The sequence below is a fragment of the Cinclus cinclus genome, chromosome Z, assembly GCF_963662255.1.
Source record: "Cinclus cinclus chromosome Z, bCinCin1.1, whole genome shotgun sequence".
NCBI lineage: Eukaryota > Metazoa > Chordata > Aves > Passeriformes > Cinclidae > Cinclus > Cinclus cinclus.
Window position 1 is genome coordinate 59,628,302 of NC_085084.1, and position 19,653 is coordinate 59,647,954.

Here is a 19,653-nt window from a genome sequence, read left to right on the forward strand (position 1 = left end):
TGAAGATGGCCAGCTAGGAAGCTTAGTTTCTTCCTGCAGTGGCCTTCTTGCTGTCTTTCCTTGCCTCTCAGATCTTGTGCTTATTGAGCCTCTTACTGGTGTGATGTACTCTTGCTTTCTCCTGTGCTCTTGGGGGGCCTGTTTTGATGTTCAGTAGTATAACATGTAATCACTTCATCATTCGTGTATCTGCTCAGCCCATTCTTTAATTGGGTTCTACTCTTAAAAGTGGCAGAATAGTGACTCAATAGATTGCCTTGCACTGTACATAAATAAGTGAGTTACTAGTGGGTTCTGTGGTTGTTTTGTTTGTGGCATTGCGGTTGCTGGGGAGTGATACAAACCTTGTTTTGACTGACGCATGTTCAACAGCTGGTTTCCAGAAATCACGTAATACCTTGTTTTTCTTGTGGAGTAAGTGTACCAGAGGCACGTATAAGGAGGATTCAGTCTAATTTGATGTTTAATTTTCCAATAATTTGAATTAGTAGCTGGACAGTAGAAGCTGGCAGAGAAGTGGCTGAAGGTTAACTAAAACAGCAGTAATGAAGCTGATTCCCTGCTTCCATCCATTATAAGCTCCTCCTGTCTTTATATGTATATATATATGTATCAGTCCTTATGTATCCAAGACATAGGTGAAATTCTCTGTTATAGGAGACACATGATGATTGATGAGCGAAAGAGGGCACTGTCAGAACACTGCGGCACAAGCATGCTTGAGTACTTCCTTTGCTTGGTAGGGAACAGCTTTCTCGTGATCTATCCATGAGACTTGTTATTTTCCATAGTCTGAACTTCCCCTGCATTTCAGGTTAGCTTTTGATGGATGTTAGCCAAGATCTGCATGGCTGCTAGTCATTGTGTGGTGGCTGGTGTCCATCTGGCTCAGATTGACAGAGAGTCAGAGTAGCAGAAACGTCCTTGTAGGTAACAGGAGAGTTGTTGTTTTGGGGTTTTTATTTATTAGTTTTTATTACAGCTCACTGACTGGATCTCTGTCCTAACTTTCAGTCAGGCTTCTCTTGGCTCAGTAAACCCACATCCAGTTGATTTGTTATCCATACTACCACATGGGCTGTTATTAGTTTCAAAACTGTTTTCTGTTTTCTTCTATTTTATATCTGAATCTAGTCTTGTGGGCTCAGAAGCCTTCTGGGACCCACCTTCATTAATTTATTTTTAAAGATCTTTCTAGCAAAGACAAAGTACTCAGAAATAGGGGGAGTTGAAAGGAAATGTAGGAGTACTGTAGGAGCTTACCAACTCTAACTGAAATCAGTGAGACTTGGAACTGGTCTTTAGGATGGTTTTTTTGTTTTCTTTTTTGTTTTGTCATTTCAGAACAAAACCAAAACCCATGTCAGTACTTGCTTTTGACACAGCATAGGACAGGAAGCCCATTTAAAGAGAGAAACGGAAAGGTCTTCACTGCCTACAGAAAACGAAGCAGGATTTACATGCTTTGAGAAGGTATGTAACAGAAGATTTACTTGGTTAAAAAGTCAGTAGTCATTGCTCATTTGCATTAAGGTACTTTCTCTCACAAGCTGTCACTTCCTGCAGTTCAGCACAGAAATAGCTTTCTCTTTTCAAGGGGAAAGTTAGCCTGTCCTTTTCCCACATATTCAACATTTCAAAATAATGTCCCCTTAAACATAAGACTATTTCTCTAAAGAAACAAGTAATTTAGCAGTTACAGCAGCAGTTACAGTTGGTTTAAGTCGAACTGTAAAGCAATTTTCTGTCTTTTCTTTGGCATTTAACATCAACAGACTTAAGTAGGCCTGTAATCTATAGTGGAAGTAGTGCAAAACAGAAAACCCTGGTGCATATACAATAAAGGCTGAATAACAAATTTGAAAGTAAGAAATATAACATAGCTATTCTTGCTGGCTTTTCTTCTTTTAGTTTGTGTATTTTTCCTCTTCACAGATTTGCTGTAGTTTGCTGCCATTTAATTCTAACACCCCGTCTGCTTGAGGAGATTCTGTTGTAATGTATCCAGTGGCTGTTCCTGTGCCAGGAGATGAAGGAAGTAATGATCAACATGGGAAACTTATTTTTTTCCTTTTTGTTTTTGGAGCTGTGTTGCTCTGTGCTGGATTCCTTCTTTCAGTTTTTATTCTCCAGTCATGTCCATCTGGAAGCTTCAGTGACTGTAACGAGGTCCTAAAGGCTGCTGGGCCAGTGCTGGCTGTAACTGGACTGGTTTGTGTTTTACTGGCACGATCAAGGGCCAGGACTTATATAAGACAAAGACAATTGCAGAATGAGCAGGTGTACAGCCTTGTTTTTTGTCGTGGGAACTGTCAGTTTGCCCAGTTTCTTATATTTGGATTCCTGTTTTTAACTAGTGGAATGTTAATTAGCATCCTGGGCATTTGGGTTCCTGGTTGCAGCCCTGGCTGGCATATGATACAGTTCAACCACACTGGCACTGCTGACATGGACCTCCAGGGCTGTGGATTCCTGTCACTTCAAATCATGGGACCTTTGATTGTGCTCACTGGGTTGTGTTTCTTTGTGATAGCTCATGTTAAAAAGAAGCAAAACTTAAATCTCAGCCAAGAATCCTGTGAAAGTGAAGTACATGCTCACAGCCCTGAATCTTTTCAGGTTACAGTAGGTGAGTAAAAACTGTTGGAACTTTACCCTAGGAATTAGTGGGGTTTTTTTCCACTAATAATTTACATCTGGATATTACTTATTTGAGCTCTAAGCGTGTCAAGTCTGCCATGTCAAGATAGCCAAAACAGAATAATGTTACTTTGTCGGGTATGATTTCTGTACGGTCAGTTCAGTTACCTTTCTCAAAAAGGCAGAATCTCTTTGGTATGAAAAGAAAGGTCTGACTGTGTACTGCAACATAATCTGACACAAATTAGTCTAACTTTAATTATTTTCTCAAACAGTGTAATTGACACTGCAGATCAGACTTCTATATTTAAGATTTATTTTAGCCTTGAGCTCTGACCATTTAAACAGAAGATTGTGATTCAAAAACCAGTGTACTGTATTTTTTTAAATTGTGGCCACATCCTCAGTCAGTCAGAGGTATAGTTACAATTTTTAAGCTCTTCAATTAGGGAGTGGAAATTGGTTGATTTTTTTGCTCTACAGTATATTGAAGTAGTAAACTATGTATCGATAGTCGTTGTCAGCATGCCTTGAACTACAAGTTAGTAGGGAAACTCACAATACACAAAATCAGTCCTCAGAACCATTAATGACTTCTGTTATAGCACTGCTGTACTTATGGAGAAACTTAGAATTACCTATGTTATGTTTGAGAGGGAAGCTAAATACCTTCCTGTCCTTAAAATGTTCCAACAGTAACTGTGCTTTGCACTTCCATTTCTTGTAGACAGCCAACCATATTTGTGTCTCTTAGCTAGATAAACACTCCTGCTTGTCAGCTGTAGTGTCTAAATGAAATCCTTCATGTATAAATGTGCTGCATCTTTATTTTGGGATTATTCAGGTTTTGAATGTACCTCCAACCTACTCCAACAGGCCTGAATGTATCAATTCTGTATGTAGGATCATTTATCTTAAAAGCTAGGCAAGTAAAAATTACAGGATGCTGTTAGTATAAGCAGAGGTGTTCTTCAGAGGTGGTAATTGGTGTTTTTTCCCCTAGGTGATGCTGTGATGGTATTCCCACCCCCACCACCTTCTTATTTTGCTGACCCTATGTCACCAACTGTGACACGTTGTCTTATGTCAAGTGTTTTGCCTACAAGTGAAAATCCTCCACCATACCACTCTATCTTCAATGATGGGTAAGACTGTGTTAATCTGACTTTAGAAATCTGAGCTGTTTCTTTAAGTGTCTGATACTTTGTTCTTATATAATCACTGAATTAACTACTAGGCATGACTTACTTCAGATATTTTACCTGAATTTGCATTAAAATACAGTAGTATACTAGGGGAATTACAAACTGCAGAGTGTCCTTTTTGAGGTTTAAGTTATTATTATGACTGGAAAGAATTTCTGAAGTTCTTAAATCAATGGCCCTTAGTAGATTTCTGCCACAGATTTTCCAAGAGAAGATGGCTCTGATAGTAGTGCCATGATATCCGTATTGCCAGATTTCAGGAGCCTCTGTAGAAACAGAGCAGCAATTATTTTATGACACCTGCCCACAGACCCTGGAAATGTTACTTTGTCTGCCAGTGTGTTCCATTCTCCTGTGTCCCTTACCTCTGCCTTGAGGAAGTGAGACCTGCTGTGCTGGTCTGCCTTGTTCCTTCTGTGGTCATTTATCAAGATTAAAGGATTCCTTGATATTACAGAAGGCTCCAGCATGCTGATAAGGGAGGATGCAAAGCCAGTTTCTATTCAAGATGTACCTTACCCTTGCAGCCATTCCTTACATACATGGATTATAACAGAATTGCCTAGTACTGACACCACCAAGCTCAGGGAGCAGGAGCTGCCAGGTTACCAAAAAGAGTTGCCTGTGCCACAAGAACTTGCAGGATTATTTATCCCCTGTGGGTTACTACCTGTAGGCTGCTAACTTGAGGGTAAAAGAGGTTCTGCAAGGGCCACATACTAGAAGTCAGACCTAGATCTGGCCAGATGAACTAGGTGTCACATGTACCTAACTTACTTTCAGGCCCTTAATTATTCAGAAATTACTTGATTTCATATCTTTACAATGGTCCTACATGAGCCTGGGTTTGATCTGTCAGTCAGTAAGTTGTGTGATGCTGTCATTTAATGACTTTAATTCACAAGACTATACATGCAATATGGTGTCACTGAAAACTGGGAAATAAACTCTCCAGCCAATTTATTGGGTTATAAAGCCAACATTAATTTATTAGCAGTGCTGGAGGAATGGGGAATTCTTCTTAAAGCATGTATGCTCAGTAACCTAACAGATCTGATTATATTCCTGAAATACATATTCATCACATTTCCTGAATACATGCATATATGCTAATTATTTCCATGGACTTGTTTGAATATGGTTCCAGATCTTCTGATGAATCTTTTTTTCTTGAGAGTATCTCAAATCAGTCATCGAGTCATAATGTACTTCTCTTTGGTCTGACACTCAGTCCTTGTTATCAGGATTCCAGCTACTATGTATTAATCACTGATATAAGAAAGCATTAACTAGAACAAGACTTATTAGTCACAGATGTAGAGAATTAACACAAGGCCACAATAGTCCCTGGTATTTGTACTAAGCACTTTATGGGACAAAACTAGGCATTAACCACGAATATAGGGATAATACTATGCTAAAGTTTAAAGAACTTTACGACATATTCCCCTACTGCTACATAGACCTCTTACAGAAATATAACCTGTTTGGTAACAGTTGGAAGCACCATCAGTGCCGTGGCTGATAAGTGTCTGGAAATTTGTCTGACAGGAAAGGGCCTGGGAATTGTGGTCAGCAACACCTGAATATGAGCCATCAGTGGCCAAGGGAGGCAGTTACATCCAGGCTGGTATCAACAGTAGTGTGGCCAGCGAGACCAGAGCACCTTTGTTCAAGGGGAGGGGGGCAATAAGTGGTTTGTTCCTGGCGAACTGTAGTATGGGGAGCAAAGATTAGGACAAGATGCTTACAGGAGTCCTCTCCTGAATCTGGAGTGTGCGGGCCACGCTGGAACACTTGTAGTCTTACGCAGTTGAGCCAAGGGCTCCTGAGGGAACAGAACCCAAGAGAGAAACACTGGACAACTATCGCAAAGGAACTAAGGGATATTCTTTCAGGAAGACAACATGGCCAGAATCTCAGCTAGGGTGCCTTTACACTAATGCACATAGCATGGGCAACAAACCAGAGTAACTGGCAGCCTCTGTGTTGCTAGAAGGCTATGACCTTGTTGCCATTTCTGAAATTTTGTGGGATGGATCCTTCTTCTGGAGTGTGACTTCTAATGGCAGCAGGCTGTTCAGAAGAGACAGGGGAAGGAAGTGTAGAGGCAGAGGGATTGCTTTTTACAGCAAGAGGTGGATTGAATGTGAAGAGCTGTCCCTGAGGAATACCCGTGAGCAGGTGGAAAACCTGTGAGGAGAAGTCAGAGACCAAGGTAGCAAAGGGAACCTTGTGGCTGGGTCTGGTACAGCTGCCTGAGCAAGGGGAGCCCATTGGCCAAACTCTCCTGATCCAGCCACAGGAGGCATTGTGCCCACAGGGTTTTGTCCTGTAGGGGAACTCAACCATGCCAGCAGCTCTTGGGAAAGGAGCTCAGAGGGCTGTAGGCAATGCAGGAGACTGCTGGAACACATGGAGGATAACTTCCTGAGCCAGGTGATAGACACCCCTGCCAAGGGAATGTGTTACAGGATCTGTTGGTCACCAGTGCAGGTGAGCTAACTGGGACACCAAGAGTGGAGGCAGCCTGGTCTGCAGGGATCATGCATGGGTGGTGGACTGTGCAGTCCTGAGGGATAGGAGTCGGGTAAGGGGTTAGGTTAAAGTCCAGCTCTTGAACTTTAGGAAAGCAGACTGTGCTCAGGGACAAGGGAGTAGAAGAGAGCTGGCAGATCTTTAAGCAGCTTTTCTACTATGTGCAAGAGCTGGCAGTCCCCAGGAGTAAGCAATCAGATGAGGACGAGGGAAGAGCAGGGGTGAGAAGGAGCATGCTGGTCAAAATTAAGGGAAAGAAGCAAATGCACAGGCAGTGGAAACCAGGAGAGGTAATCTATGAAGAGTTTAGAGATGAAGTACAGTTGTGTAGGGAGGCAGTGAGAAAGGCCAAGGCAAAACTGGAACTGAACCTGGCAAGAGACACAAAGAATGACAGGAATGGCTTCTACAGCTACAGTACATTAACCAGAAACAGAAGGTCAAAGAAAGGATACCCTCCGATAAACAATGCTGTAAAAGTGGTGACAGTGGGTGACAAAGCCGAGGTACTCAATAACTTTTTTACCTTTGTCTTGAATGGCAACTTCTCTTCCCACTCAGGGATAGATGGATGGCAGGATGGGGACTAGGGGAGCAAAGTCCCTCCCACTGTAAGAGAAGATCAGGTTCATGGTTATCTGAGGAACTGGAATGTATATAAGCCTGGAAGCCAGTGAGCTGCATCCCAGAGTCCTGAGGGAGTTTCCAGTAGATGTGGTCAGTAGATGTCAGTTAGACATAGTTGCCAAGCCACTCTCCTTGGTATTTGAAAAGTCCTGGCAGTCTGGGCAAGTCCCAGGTGACTGGAAAAAGGGAAAAACACTGTACCCACCTTTAAGAATGTTAGAAAGGAGGAATACTGAGAAAAACTGACCTGTCAGCCTCACCTCTGCCTGGGAAGATCATGGAACAGATGGCCCTAGAGCTGTGCATGTGTATGACAGGGAGGTGATTCAAGACAGCCAACACAACTGCACCAAGGGCAGGTCCAGCCTGTTCAACCCAGTGACTTTCTGTGATGGGGTAGTGGCATTAGTGGACAAGGGAAGGGTTACAGATGTCATTTATCTGTAAAACCTTTGGCACAGTCCCCCATAGTATCCTTCTCTCTAGATTGGAGAGACATGGATTCAATGAGTGGACTGTTCAGTGGATGAGAAACTGGTCTGACAGTTGCATCCAGAGGGTAGTGGTCAATGGCTCGGAGTCCCAATGGGCTTTAGTGACAAGTGTTGTCCCTTGGGAGTCCATAATGGGACCAGTGTTATTAAATATCTTCATTAATGACGTGGACAAAGGGATTTGCAGATGACACCAAGCTGAGTGGTGTAGTTGTCAGACTTGAAGTACAGGATGCTATCCAGAGGGACTTGGACAAGATGGAGAAATGGGTTTATGGTGATCTCATGAGGTTCAACAAGACCAAGTGCAAGGTGCTGCTCCTGGATCAGAGCAACCCTGGTACCAACACAGTCTGGGGGATGGGTAGATCAGAGCAGCCCTGCCCAGAAGGACTTGGGGGTGCTGGTGGGTGAGATGCTGGACATGACCCAGCCATGGGCACTCCCAGCCCAGAGAGCCAAAGGTGTGCTGGGCTGCATCCAGAGCAGTGTGTGCAGCAGGGCAGGGAGGGGATTCTGCCTCTCTGCTCTGCTCTGGTGAGACCCCACCTGCAGTGCTGCATCCAGCTCTGGGGTCCCAGCACAGGAATAACATGGAATGGTTGCAGTGAGTCTAGAAGAGGCCACCAAGATGACAGAGGTCTGGAGTACTTCTCCATTGAGGAAGGGCTAGGAGAGTTGGGTTTGTTCAGCCTGTAAAAGAGATAGCTTCAGGGGGAACTAATTGCAGCCTTCTAATACCTGAAGGGACCCTACAAGAAGGAGAGGGACTTTTTACAAGAGCATGTAGTAACAGGACAAGGGGGATTGGTTTCAAACTGAAAAAAATTTAAGTAGATATTAGGAAGAATTTCATTACTGGAAGAGTCGTAAGACACTGGAACAGGTTGCCCAGAGACGTTGTGGATGTCCCATCCATGGAAGTGTTTAGTGCCAGATTGGATGGGGCTCTGAGCAAACTGATCTGATGAAAGATGTTCCTGCCCAAGTCATGGGAGGTTGGAAATAGATGGTCTTTTAACATCCTTTTGAACCCAGCCTATATTCTGTGATTCTATGGTTCAGTTTTGGGTCCTTCTCAGTGAGAAGGACACTGAGGTTGTGGATGTGACAACAGAAGATCAGCACAGCTCATGGTGAAGGATCTGAAGCACAAGTCATGTGAGGAGTTTCTGAAGGAGCCGGAATTTTTTGGTCTGGAGAAAAGGAGGCTTGACCTTGTCTTCAGTTGCTGTAAAGGAGGCTGTGGCAAGATGGGGATTGGCCTCTTTTGCTACGTAACAAGTGACCAAACAAGAGGAAATGGCCTTAAGCTGTGCCAGGAAAGGTTTATCTTGGCTATTAGGATGAGTTTTTCTGTGGGAAGGTTTGTAAATCATTGGAACAGGCTGCTCAGGAAGGTGGTGGAGTCACCATCCCTGGAACTGTTGGAAAATCATGTGGATGTGGTTTTATGCCTGTGTGAATTTATCTGTCTTGTGAACATATATACAAAAAGAGGCAGTTTCTTGGGATAATATCTAGTGGAGTGGATAAAACACCTCAGGCTTGGATATACAACCCAGAATGCCTGGCCTTGGCCTGTGGTGTTTTCTGATGGGGGTGCTCTAGCTGCTGGCCTTCCATGCTTCCCAGTGTGGGAAGAGACCTATGGAGCTGATACCACCTCTGGGTGTTTCACTCAATCCTGCTGTCTCAAGTGCTCTCCAGCACTTGATGGCAGTCAGAGCATCTTGACTAGTGCAAATGGCTTCCTGAACACTCTCATGGAAAAGAAGCAATAGCCTCATTGTTCATAGCAGTGCCATGGTTGAAGATTCCAAATGTGGCAGGGATATACATTCCATATGTTGGTGGCTGCTGGACAAAGGTGATTTGCCTCTGATCTGTTGCTCAGTGTTCTGTCAGCAAGCACTGTGCTGCAGCTTGTGCTGGATGAGAGAGCTATTAGTAAGCTGAGTCATGGTCTCATCCCAGAACTGTTTACATTTTTCCTGCAATCTGTTACATAGCACCTCAGCATTTGTTTTGTAGTATTTTTCTCTCCTTTGAAAACCCACACAGACCAGTAACAGCATTGAAGATGAGATTACTGTGCTCTGTGTTTGTGCTCCTCACTCAGTATTGGTATGGATACAGATGTATGTGCAAAAGCAAGAATCAGCTCTGAGAGTGAATCATGAGGAGCAAGGAGTTCTTCCCATTCCTCGGAAAGCAGATGAAACAATATGCTGAGGGCCGGCTCCAGGGTGAGATGAGTAAAGTACCATAACAATGTGGGTTCAACCAATTTTGTTACAGCTATGATGGTTAGAGGAGGGCAGAGAATATTTAACTGCTCATCTTGGATGTCACTGGGAGCTTTGCAGTCTGGTCATGTTTAGTCACTTACATTTCTCCAGCTCTGAATGGGCATATGACTCCTTATGTCTGTCATGGATTACTGGAATGCCTAATAAAAGTTTGATTACCTTTCATGTAACATTTCAGAAGGCTAGGGATTCTGATTTTTTTTATGCAATTCTAAGTCTAGTAACTGTCTTTCATAAAGGAAGGGAACTGTGTATGTATAAACTACAAAAGGAAAGATACATTAGGAGTTAAGGATCAGAAGAAGATTTAGTAAGATTGTGAAACAGCACAGCCAGAAGCAGCTAATACCCTTAAGCCAGGCTGTGACTGATGATCTGAAAGGGTAGAAGGGAGCTTGTTTTGCCTTTCCTCTCTGAAATGATAAAATTTTGATATGAGTCATAATGTAGCCCACAGAATGAAATCCTAATGCTTATGCAAGTTCTTTGCTTCAGGGATTTTTAGGAAGTGTATGCACGTATGTTTATGTAAATCAAGTCAAATTTCACTCACTACAGATAAATGAATTATGCTAATACATAGTTTTGTGTTTTATAGAGCACAACTTGCTGATGATGAAAGAACTGTTGCTGTTAGAGACTATGAATCCATATATACAATTTCTGGAAGCAGCTCACCTTCAGATATTTTACCAATGCTATACCTTTCTTCTGAATCACCACCAAAATATGAAGAAAAAGTGTCAATAACAAATAATGAATGTTCGCCATCTTCTTCCTCATCTTTTTCATCTATTTCCTTAGCCACATCTGACGCCAGCTTGTAAAGGACTGACAGTTCATTTAATTTTTAATTGAAATGTACACAGGTATTTACAATTTTTGAATTTATTTACATTTTGTAATAAAAGCAATAATGTTGGCTGTGCCTAATTTTTCATCAGGAAGAATAAACAATGAACTTAGGTTTCAGGAAATAGAGAAGTTTGGGCCTCTGCTGAAGTAGTCTGAAGGGAGTTCACTGAAAGAACAGTAAACACTCATCTTGTTCTGTTACAGCTTCACTTTCTATTTATAGCTGTTCTTTTTATAATGAAGCCGCTAAGTAGAAACCAACTTTTTTGATTATTTTAATTAAATCTGTTTGGAGCTTCAAACAAAGAAATAATTAGGAAGTGGTTTTATTTCTATTTTTGTATGACTTTTGTGGAAAATACTTGTTTGCAAACAAGTTAGTGGCCTTTACTAGCTCTTGGAGAGCATTCACATATAGGGGATGTTAAGGTTGGTACCAAAGATGCTATGAAGAGCTTCAGTGGTTACCTTTTGTTCTGCCTGGTAACAAATGCTCCATATTTATACTCTCTGGTCCTTATGTAAGTATAATCCCTATGAAAATCAGTTTTAGCTACAGCTAAGAGCCCAAAGGCAGCCCTGAGGATAGTTAATGGGCTAGCAGTTTAACTGTGGTAATGACTAGTTTCAGGGGGATTATTCTGTTTTATATCATCATTTGTGGATTGTACAAGGAGTGCTTATTGTGTGAGAGTGAATGCCACAAAGCAATGACATCTTCGTAATGCAGATATTACTTATCAGCAGATGCAGGAGAGGCAGTTTCCTGGAAACCTGTGCACCAACTGTCTGCACCAACTGTCTTTAGCTGACACAGCACATGACAGACCCTTCATAAATATGCTTTTGCTCTTCCATCCCCCTGCAACCCCACCGTAGTGGTAGTGGCCTGCCTTCAGGATGGAGGTTCTAATTTTATTTTGTGTTTGTTTGTACTTGTTACCAAACTGAAGCTTGTAGTGAGTAAAGATAATTAGGGGGACCTGAGTTGCTGCTGATCTATAACTTTTACAACTTGCTACAAAATACTGTTTGAGAAAAAAAGACTGGATTCTGTGGCAGAAGTGGCAGGACTACACTTTGGGCTTGGTTTAGCCTGGTGAATTTGAACTGTTCAGCTGAATCTCTGAACACCTGGATGCTTTGGGATCTCGGTTACACCTCCACTTGTCATCTACCATGCTGAATTTCAGAGAATTTGGCTGTAGCAGAATGCCAAACTATGAATTAAGACCTTAAATTCCCTTCTGTGTCTAAGAGAAAGGTGACTGCCTTATCTTTCTATCAACATGCTTCTCAGCTGCTGACTGCTTTAGAGAGATGTTCAGGAGCTCCCACATTTGCCATTTATTTCCAGTTCTGTGTTGTTCTGTCAGTTATGCTAGGACAGCTCTTTGTGCAGCTGCACAAAAACAAACCAGGCAGTGAGGGAGGTATAGTTAGCCAGCAATAGAGCCGAGGGGCTTATGTACACAGAGTAATGGGCAGACACGGCGCAGGGGGGGATTTAGTATGTAGGAGCTGATTAAACTGGCATGACTCAGCCATGGGAAATGTCTATGTGAAGAAAGGGAATGCACAAAAGCAAGTCAGCATTTTGTTCTCTTTTCTCTCAAAAGTTTTTTACCTAGTGAGTTTTTCAAGGATGTTTCTCTTTATATGCAATCTGCAATACAAGCATAGTTTACTGTCTTTGTGATTATTTTTTAGGCTTTTTTCTTCTACTCTTTAAACAGTGGGGCCCACTGTCATGCATGATTCATGCATACAAAACTTTGCACATGTCTAAGGAGCCTGTTTCTCTCTCAATTTATACTTCTATTATATAACAAGAAGAGAAGCTAGGGTATTTTACTGGAAAGATCCCATGCAACAACATCAGTTTTAGCTTTATGCTGTAGTTTAGAACACTCATTTTCTGAAAAGGCAAAGTATCAAAGCATGTTTAAACAAATCTAGAAATATTTCACCATTTAAAAAATAAAAAAGGTAGTTGCATCTAGTGGTAAACGGAAAAAGTATCAGCCTTTTCTGCTGCCTTCAGTTTGCTCAATTGGTTGTTCCTAAGATGTACCCAAGAGACCAGACAATTCAAGGAGAGTATGTTGATTCATCTGAGTTCTCTGTAACAGAGACATAATCTTGCTTTCCTTCAAGGTTATTGTATTTTGATCATCTACTGCAGAATCTTCAGGGTGGATCACTTTATTTCTAAAAAACAGTCGTTACGGAAGCTATGGTTCAGAAAGCTGCTGACCTGACTTCAGACTCAACATCTGAGTTTCCTGGGAAGGATAGGTGTTACCACTAAAAACAAGTATTGAAAACTGAATTTATATCCATAAAATTTTGAGAAGATGCTTAGGAAATAGATCAGTTTGCAGCTTTATTAGCATCTTCTATTTTTGACTTAGAAAATCATTACTTGAAAACTGATTAGATGTGCTGTGTGCATCTCTATAAACTGCTCAGCACTGAAGTAGTTAACATAGCCAGTGCAACAGTATTTGCTTACTGTGTTGTTGAAATCTGTTGCAGCAAGGTCAGAAAATGTGAGTAAGAGGCTAGCAGGTCTGTCCTCGCCAATGAAGGCTGCCACTGGGTGAATGGCATTACAGGGAGGAATTTTTGATGTGGGGAGTAGGAGTGAAATGTCTGTATTAGAAAGGAAGCAACACCTTGTAAAACTATAAAAGTAGCTTAAAATAATACAGAATAGCATTTTTATTGAGGAAGTGAGATGCTTTACTGTCCCACTAATGGTGCTATAACCCTCTTTCTGTTCTAAGGTTAGCTTAAGTGTTTGACATACAAATGCTAGGGAGCAAAACAAGTTGGTTACTGATTCACACTTACTTAAACAGGCAAAGTGGGAGGTAAGGGTTGCTTGCTCTCTCTAACTGAAGTTAAGGTCTCTCTTCCTTGCTGCCTGCACTGACATTGCTCTGCTACTAACTGCAACGCTGCAATCCTTTGTATATGAGAGGGATTCACAAAAATATAAATGAATGCCTTTTCTCTAGGAAAAGTCTTTCTTCCTACATCAACAGTAGCTATAAAAATGAACAGTTAACTCATCTGAAAAACTAAGATTGTGCAGGTCTTTGCAACGTTGCTATGTTTTCGTGATAGCAGTACTTGCTGGATTGCACCCACCTCACCTTTGCCCATGCTGGTTTGTGTTGCTGTATCCATTTATCCCTTTTCCATCCTGTCTCTTCAGACTCATGACTTTTAGTGCAAACACCTCCACATTTCTGCAGTGAACATGCCAGAGTTCATCTAGATCAATACTCCTCCCTCAGTCAGACATGTATGCATCTCAACAATTAGGCATGGAAAAACCTTCATTTTGGTGTGCGTGCTCACAAGACAACATTCTCTGGAGCATATAAAACCACTTTGCTGGTAAATGCAGTTGTGGGCAGCAGGCTGAACCTGCTCCTCACAATTTATTTATGCTTTGAGGCTGGCAGTGCAGTAGTTCAAGGGTGAAAAGCCCACTCACAGTGGTTTTTCATGTACGGCTCTTACTTGTGTAATTCATGTTTTCCACTATAGACACCAGCTACCTTTCTCTAGGAAAAGGTCCCGCTAACTCAAATCACTGGCTCCTTAATCTCCCTACATTATGGAGGGATAATCTGTACTTACTAATTTTAAAACTAATCAACGTGCAATAACATGTATTGTGCAGCTTCTTTTGCATGTTCTTTGACTAAGTCCTTGCTTATATAACTGGCATGTAAAAAAATAAAACCTTCCTGTTTAAAAATAGGTAACATAAGAGGAAGAAGAAAACAGGGTTAAGTGATGGCCTATCAGTGTTCACTAGGATGACTCTTCAAACAGGTTAGAGAACTGAGGGGATACAAAGCACCTGCTATCAGCAGCAAGCACTGCAGGGAAGGTTTCCACTGGTAATAGAGAATTAGGTGGAGAAACATAAAGCAAAGTGGTGCTTGTGTTTAAGGGGAAGGTCTGAAGAAGATGAGAACAAAACTATTGAGATCTAAAAACAGCACTTGTTCTGAAAAACCTCACTCTGATGAATTTTCCTTGGTTTCACAAAATTCTTTTGCTTAGGAGTCATACCAGGCAAAAGGGATGTACTTAGTAAATCAGCACTTTTAAGTGAATCCCCAGAATGTACTCGTATTGGCAAAGAAAAGCTCTGGTCTTAAAAAAATCAGTGTGGTCCAGTAATCTCTTGAGACTTTGAGAGCTGCCTGACTGCAGCATTACCATTCTCTGGGCAAATAATTGGAGAAATACATGGATGCATAGGGGAAACTTGTCTTACAGAGAGGGGACAGTTTGCAGGGAAAGGTGTAATTTTAATGTAAGTCCTAGCACACCAGTGACATACAGCATTGGAAAGAAAAATGAAGCTTGTGTTCTCCAGCTCTATTGTGCACTTGTCCAACAATCCTGAAGTAATGTCCCAGACCAGAGGCAAAGAGGACAGCTGTTGCATGACACAACACCCAACTTAGAAAATTCTGATTCCAGACAGGATCTAAGGAGCATTCTCTGGAATGGAAGTGCTGCAGCATGATCCCATTGCAAATAGCAATTGCAGAGATCTTGAATGAGTGAATGAAAGGAGCAAAGTGACACTACATCTGTATAAACTGTTAGCTAGACAGCTATTATAGTATAGTGCTGCTTTTAAAAGGATGTTGGAAAGCCTGAAAGATTCAGCAGTGTCAAGGATGATTCATGGTATGGAAAAACCTGACTTGTAAAGAGCAGTAGCCATTCATTCCATTAAATTTAACACATGTAAGGTTAAAGGTGACTTAGACTTTGGCTATAATTACCAATGCAAGGACACTTTATCTAGTATTTCAGCACTTTCTAGTTCATTGTCATCATAGAAAAACACTGCATTGCGAGACTGATCTCTTTGCTCAAGGGATGTAAAGAATCCTAACCAGGCTTAGGAAGGGCTGAGCTTGAGTGTATTTATCTGAAAATTTGTTGACATCCTGGGTAACAGAGGCGACTTAATAATGCTGAGTTTGGAAGCTTCACAGCTGTTTTTTAAAGGAATCCAACACTAATATTCCACAAGGTCTGTGCACTAAAAAATAAGAAAGACATCTGCAATTGCATTCAGCATCAGTTCTCAAGGTGCCAAATTTGGCGAATAGCCCTTTCCAGGAGAGAACTGTGATCACACAGTGTGATGTTAATGCACAGTAGACTAAAGGCACTTTTACTGACTTCGAAGAAGCAGTGTGAAAGGTAAATTTTCCAGTTCCAGAGCTATTTTTAATCTTATAAATCTCAGGATAAGCTTGCTTCCCCATAGCTGCTGGTAGCAGGAAAAAGCATTATGTGTTCTACTGCCTGAGCAGTAATCAATGTCTTGTGTGTAGTACCCTACCATGCTAATCCAAACAGACAGAGTAGTTGGACATTTTTCCTCCTTAAGGAATTTATAGAAACATTCTACCAGAAACCTCCAACAGCAATTACTTTAGTCTGAAGCTGTTAGGAAATAGAAAATTTAAAAATTCAATAATCTTTCTGTTTAATATATGATTCATGAGTTCAGCAGAACAATTCACTGTGATATGAGGAATTATCCTAGGTACCTGTGAGTACAGGAAAAGATTCCTCACTCTCTCAAGTTTAGCAGTACAGGAGATGCGTTCTTAGTCCTGCAGTGATGTGCCATTCACGGTATTTGGGCATTATTATCTGTAAACCTTAAAACCCACAACAAAAAAATGTCCAGAATTAATGGGAAATTATAGAGTAATTATGCTACCTTCAACCAGCTGGAAAGCTTTGGGTGTCTTGAAATAATGTCTATCCCAGAGCCAACAGCTCTCCCAGGCTTTTCAGCACTCACCATCCTGTTGCCACTTACCCTCCTGCTCACCTAGTGGTTGCCCCAGAAAAATATCAGCCTACTTTGGTATTTTTTTACACCATGAACTGAAAATTGAGCTGCAACAGAGGTCCAGGCATGATTATAAATGTCACGCTTCAGAACATGGAAAAGCATTCCTAGCAATGGCTGTGTGGAATTTGCCTATAGAAAATGAAGCAGGAAGTGGAGAGCAAGGATCTCCTCACTGCTGTTGACTAAACATCTGTTGTCCATATGTTGGATGCATCAGCTAGCTGGGGCGAAGAAAAAGCTGCAATTACTCCAGCTTGCTTTCTGTGCTATCCAGAATGAGTAGAGTGTCACGGGTGCTAAATTAAAGAAGAAGAAATGCAAAGAGAGAGGCAGTCATGCAGGGGTGAATCCATTCTGGAAGTGATAGTGACAATTCAAGAAATCTTTAGTGGTGGCTTCAGGCTTCACTTCCCAGACCTTTGTTCTTCCAACCAAAGTTTATTCTTTCACATGATGGACTCTGTTAACCATACACACACACAAAGTTCTTGTATAACTAGCCTGAACCTTTGACTTTAAATGCTCTGCCAAGTCCTTTACAAGCCCCCTTTCTCTTGAGGGAGAAGATACATTATACTCAGTAATGGAGCAGAACAACAACAATATAGAAGATTTCTCCTTGAATGTCTTTTCTGTCACTCCTTGTCAGCCAAACAGATCTGATGCCCTCGTGTCAGATGGGGATAAAGCTGGCACCACTCTGCTCTTTTCAGGTGTGTTTTTGGGACTGGTGGGGATCACTTTCACTGTGATGGGATGGATAAAATATGATGGCATTACTCACCTGGAGTGGACTCAGTTACTAGGGCCTATTCTGCTGTCTGTCGGGGTGACTTTTATTCTGATTGCTGTTTGTAAATTTAACATGCTTACGTGCAAGCCCTGTAAAGAAAGAGACGAAAATGCATCGGAACTTGACCAGACTGCAAGCAGACAGTCCTTTGTCTTCACCGGCATTAACCAGCCTATAACTTTCCATGGTGCCACAGTGGTACAGTACATCCCTCCGCCATATCCATCCCAGGAAGGCGCTGCTGTGAGTCCTGGCTACCTTCACCCAGTGCTCAGCTGCTGCGGGGCTGTTCCCCCCAGCACCTCACCGATTCTCACCACGAGGTCTCCTCACTTCTGCCCTGCCTACACCCTGGATAACCCAGCTTTTACTGGGGATGAGAACTACACTACTTATCCTGCAGAGAATTCCAGGAATCAGAGGTACATCTTCTGAAATGCCTTAGTGTGTCTGGGCACAGACTTCTGAATATTTTAAGTACTGTGTGTGGTATCATAAGAAACTACAGCTAGTCCAGGGTATTATAATTCTCAGACTTTTTTTCTTTGTTAGGTATTCTTCTTGAGTGAGGAAACTTTACTTTTCCTGGAAATAGGTTTTTATACTTTAAATTCACTTATAAATTTAAATTCACTTATAAATGCCTTTCAATTTTCAGTCAACTTAATCTCATGTTACTTTTTAAGGTATATGTGGTCCTGCTTGTGGAGGTTTTCTTGTGTTTATCTTACCACCTTTAGGTTATTATGTGTATGATGCCAAGATGATTTTTTGCCTTTTATATACCTTTCATGTAACTTTTATATATCCTCAGTATGCTTAGCAAGCATATTTGTAATTCCTTAAGTCTGATAACTTTGCATAGTCCTAGTATTTGGTTAGGTCAGGAGACCAAACATCCTAAAGGCCTTGTAGTAGGAGGCTGGAAAACTCTATGCTATCTTGGGATACCAAGGTCCTCTCTGGAACATATCCCAGAAATTAGAGATTTGGCCTATCCAGGGGAGAGCTCATCAAATAGGGGGAACATCATGCCATTCATCCAGGCCTCCCACTGGGGCATCCTTGTTAGATTATGGTAATTTGTAAGGTCTATAAATTGTATAACACAAACTATCGTGTGTGTGCATTGCAGCACTTTCCACCTTGGCAAAGTGGTGCACCATTAAGGATCCTTATTAAAACACTGAGGTGAAAACCCCTTATCCCTTAACTGTGTCTGGCTCTCAATTTTTTAAGGCCAGGAAAAGGCATAATATAGAGTCAGAGGCTTCCACTCAAACACAATCACAACACACGTGTCAGCACACAAACAGCATTTCTGCAACAACACAAGAATCAGTCTGGTACCAGATGCTCTCCCTCCTGAATATGCCTGGTCACAACATGCTGCTCTCCCACTGTAACATCCTTCCAGCTCTTCCTCTTTTCCTAGTTTTGAGGCATAAACAGTATCACTCATGTTGCACAGCAGTATGGAGCTGCTCAAACTATACACAAAATAGTTTTATCTAGGTCTTTCCTCTAAGGAAAAGTATTCTAATTATAGGAAATACTCATAATTATATCCTTTCTACAATACGAGTCACTGTTAGTTCATTTATCAAAGTCTTTTTGAAAAGCTGCTGGCTGACCCATTGTCCTCAGCAATACAGGTGAGAGGCGTAGGCAGGGTGAAGACAAAGGTCACCTCCTGACACTTTTAAACTTCATAAAAAGACACAACAAACAGCTGAATCTCAGTAAAGCTTCACTTCATAGCATTTTCTCAGGAAGCCAGGGAGTACTTTTCCCAGATAAGGCTGGGAGGATGAAACAGTGAAATTATTTGCATGCTCTGTGTTTGGTAAATTCTTTTTACATCTGCTCCTCTTTTCAGGTCAGAAGACAGTTCTGATGAACCAGAAGGACTGCTGGAAGACTATACCTGTAATAACTTGTCACCTCCACGTTATGAGGAAATATACCCTCTGTCTTCATAAAATCATCATGAGCAAGAGACAGCAGTCCTAAGAGATGCCGGCAAGAATCCCAAGAAATCTTCTCTTTAAACACTTGTGTGCTAAGACAGTGTGAGCAAGATCATGGTATTTATATACAGTTCAGTGTCACTGAAGATATTTAACTGATCCCTTCCTTTTTCTTCCTTTTTCTCTGTCAAAAATTGTTAGCCCTTTGCAATGCAGCTTAATAGCAGAGCTATTAATTATTTAAGAGCAAAACTGTTATTAAACTATTAAGCTATTAAAGTCAAGGATCTAAATCTATATTA

The 19,653-nt window shown here is 41.5% G+C and overlaps 2 protein-coding genes across 2 annotated transcripts; both read left to right on the plus strand.

Annotated features, from left to right (window-relative positions):
• The first annotated feature begins 1,998 nt into the window (after window positions 1-1,998).
• TMEM171 (transmembrane protein 171) lies at window positions 1,999-10,643 on the plus strand. The gene is made up of 3 exons (XM_062513953.1): window positions 1,999-2,629; window positions 3,644-3,785; window positions 10,415-10,643. Exons 1-3 carry the CDS (start codon window positions 1,999-2,001, stop codon window positions 10,641-10,643), a joined length of 1,002 nt encoding a protein of 333 aa, XP_062369937.1.
• Window positions 10,644-17,107: 6,464 nt separating this feature from the next.
• On the plus strand, window positions 17,108-19,363 carry TMEM174 (transmembrane protein 174). The gene is made up of 2 exons (XM_062512812.1): window positions 17,108-17,803; window positions 19,261-19,363. The coding sequence occupies exons 1-2, from the start codon at window positions 17,172-17,174 to the stop codon at window positions 19,361-19,363; spliced, it is 735 nt and encodes a 244-aa protein (XP_062368796.1). The 5' UTR covers window positions 17,108-17,171.
• Window positions 19,364-19,653: the final 290 nt, after the last annotated feature.

What these genes read in the sequence shown, in the direction of transcription:
- TMEM171 (XM_062513953.1), top strand. Translation starts at nt 1,999, where the DNA reads ATGTATCCAGTGGCTGTTCCTGTGCCAGGAGATGAAGGAAGTAATGAT. An exon ending in ATCTTTTCAGGTTACAGTAG is followed by an intron (nt 2,630 to 3,643) that starts GTGAGTAAAAAC and finishes TTTTTCCCCTAG; the next exon opens with GTGATGCTGTGATGGTATTC. An exon ending in CACTCTATCTTCAATGATGG is followed by an intron (nt 3,786 to 10,414) that starts GTAAGACTGTGT and finishes TGTGTTTTATAG; the next exon opens with AGCACAACTTGCTGATGATG.
- TMEM174 (XM_062512812.1), top strand. Translation starts at nt 17,172, where the DNA reads ATGGAGCAGAACAACAACAATATAGAAGATTTCTCCTTGAATGTCTTT. An exon ending in GAGAATTCCAGGAATCAGAG is followed by an intron (nt 17,804 to 19,260) that starts GTACATCTTCTG and finishes TCCTCTTTTCAG; the next exon opens with GTCAGAAGACAGTTCTGATG.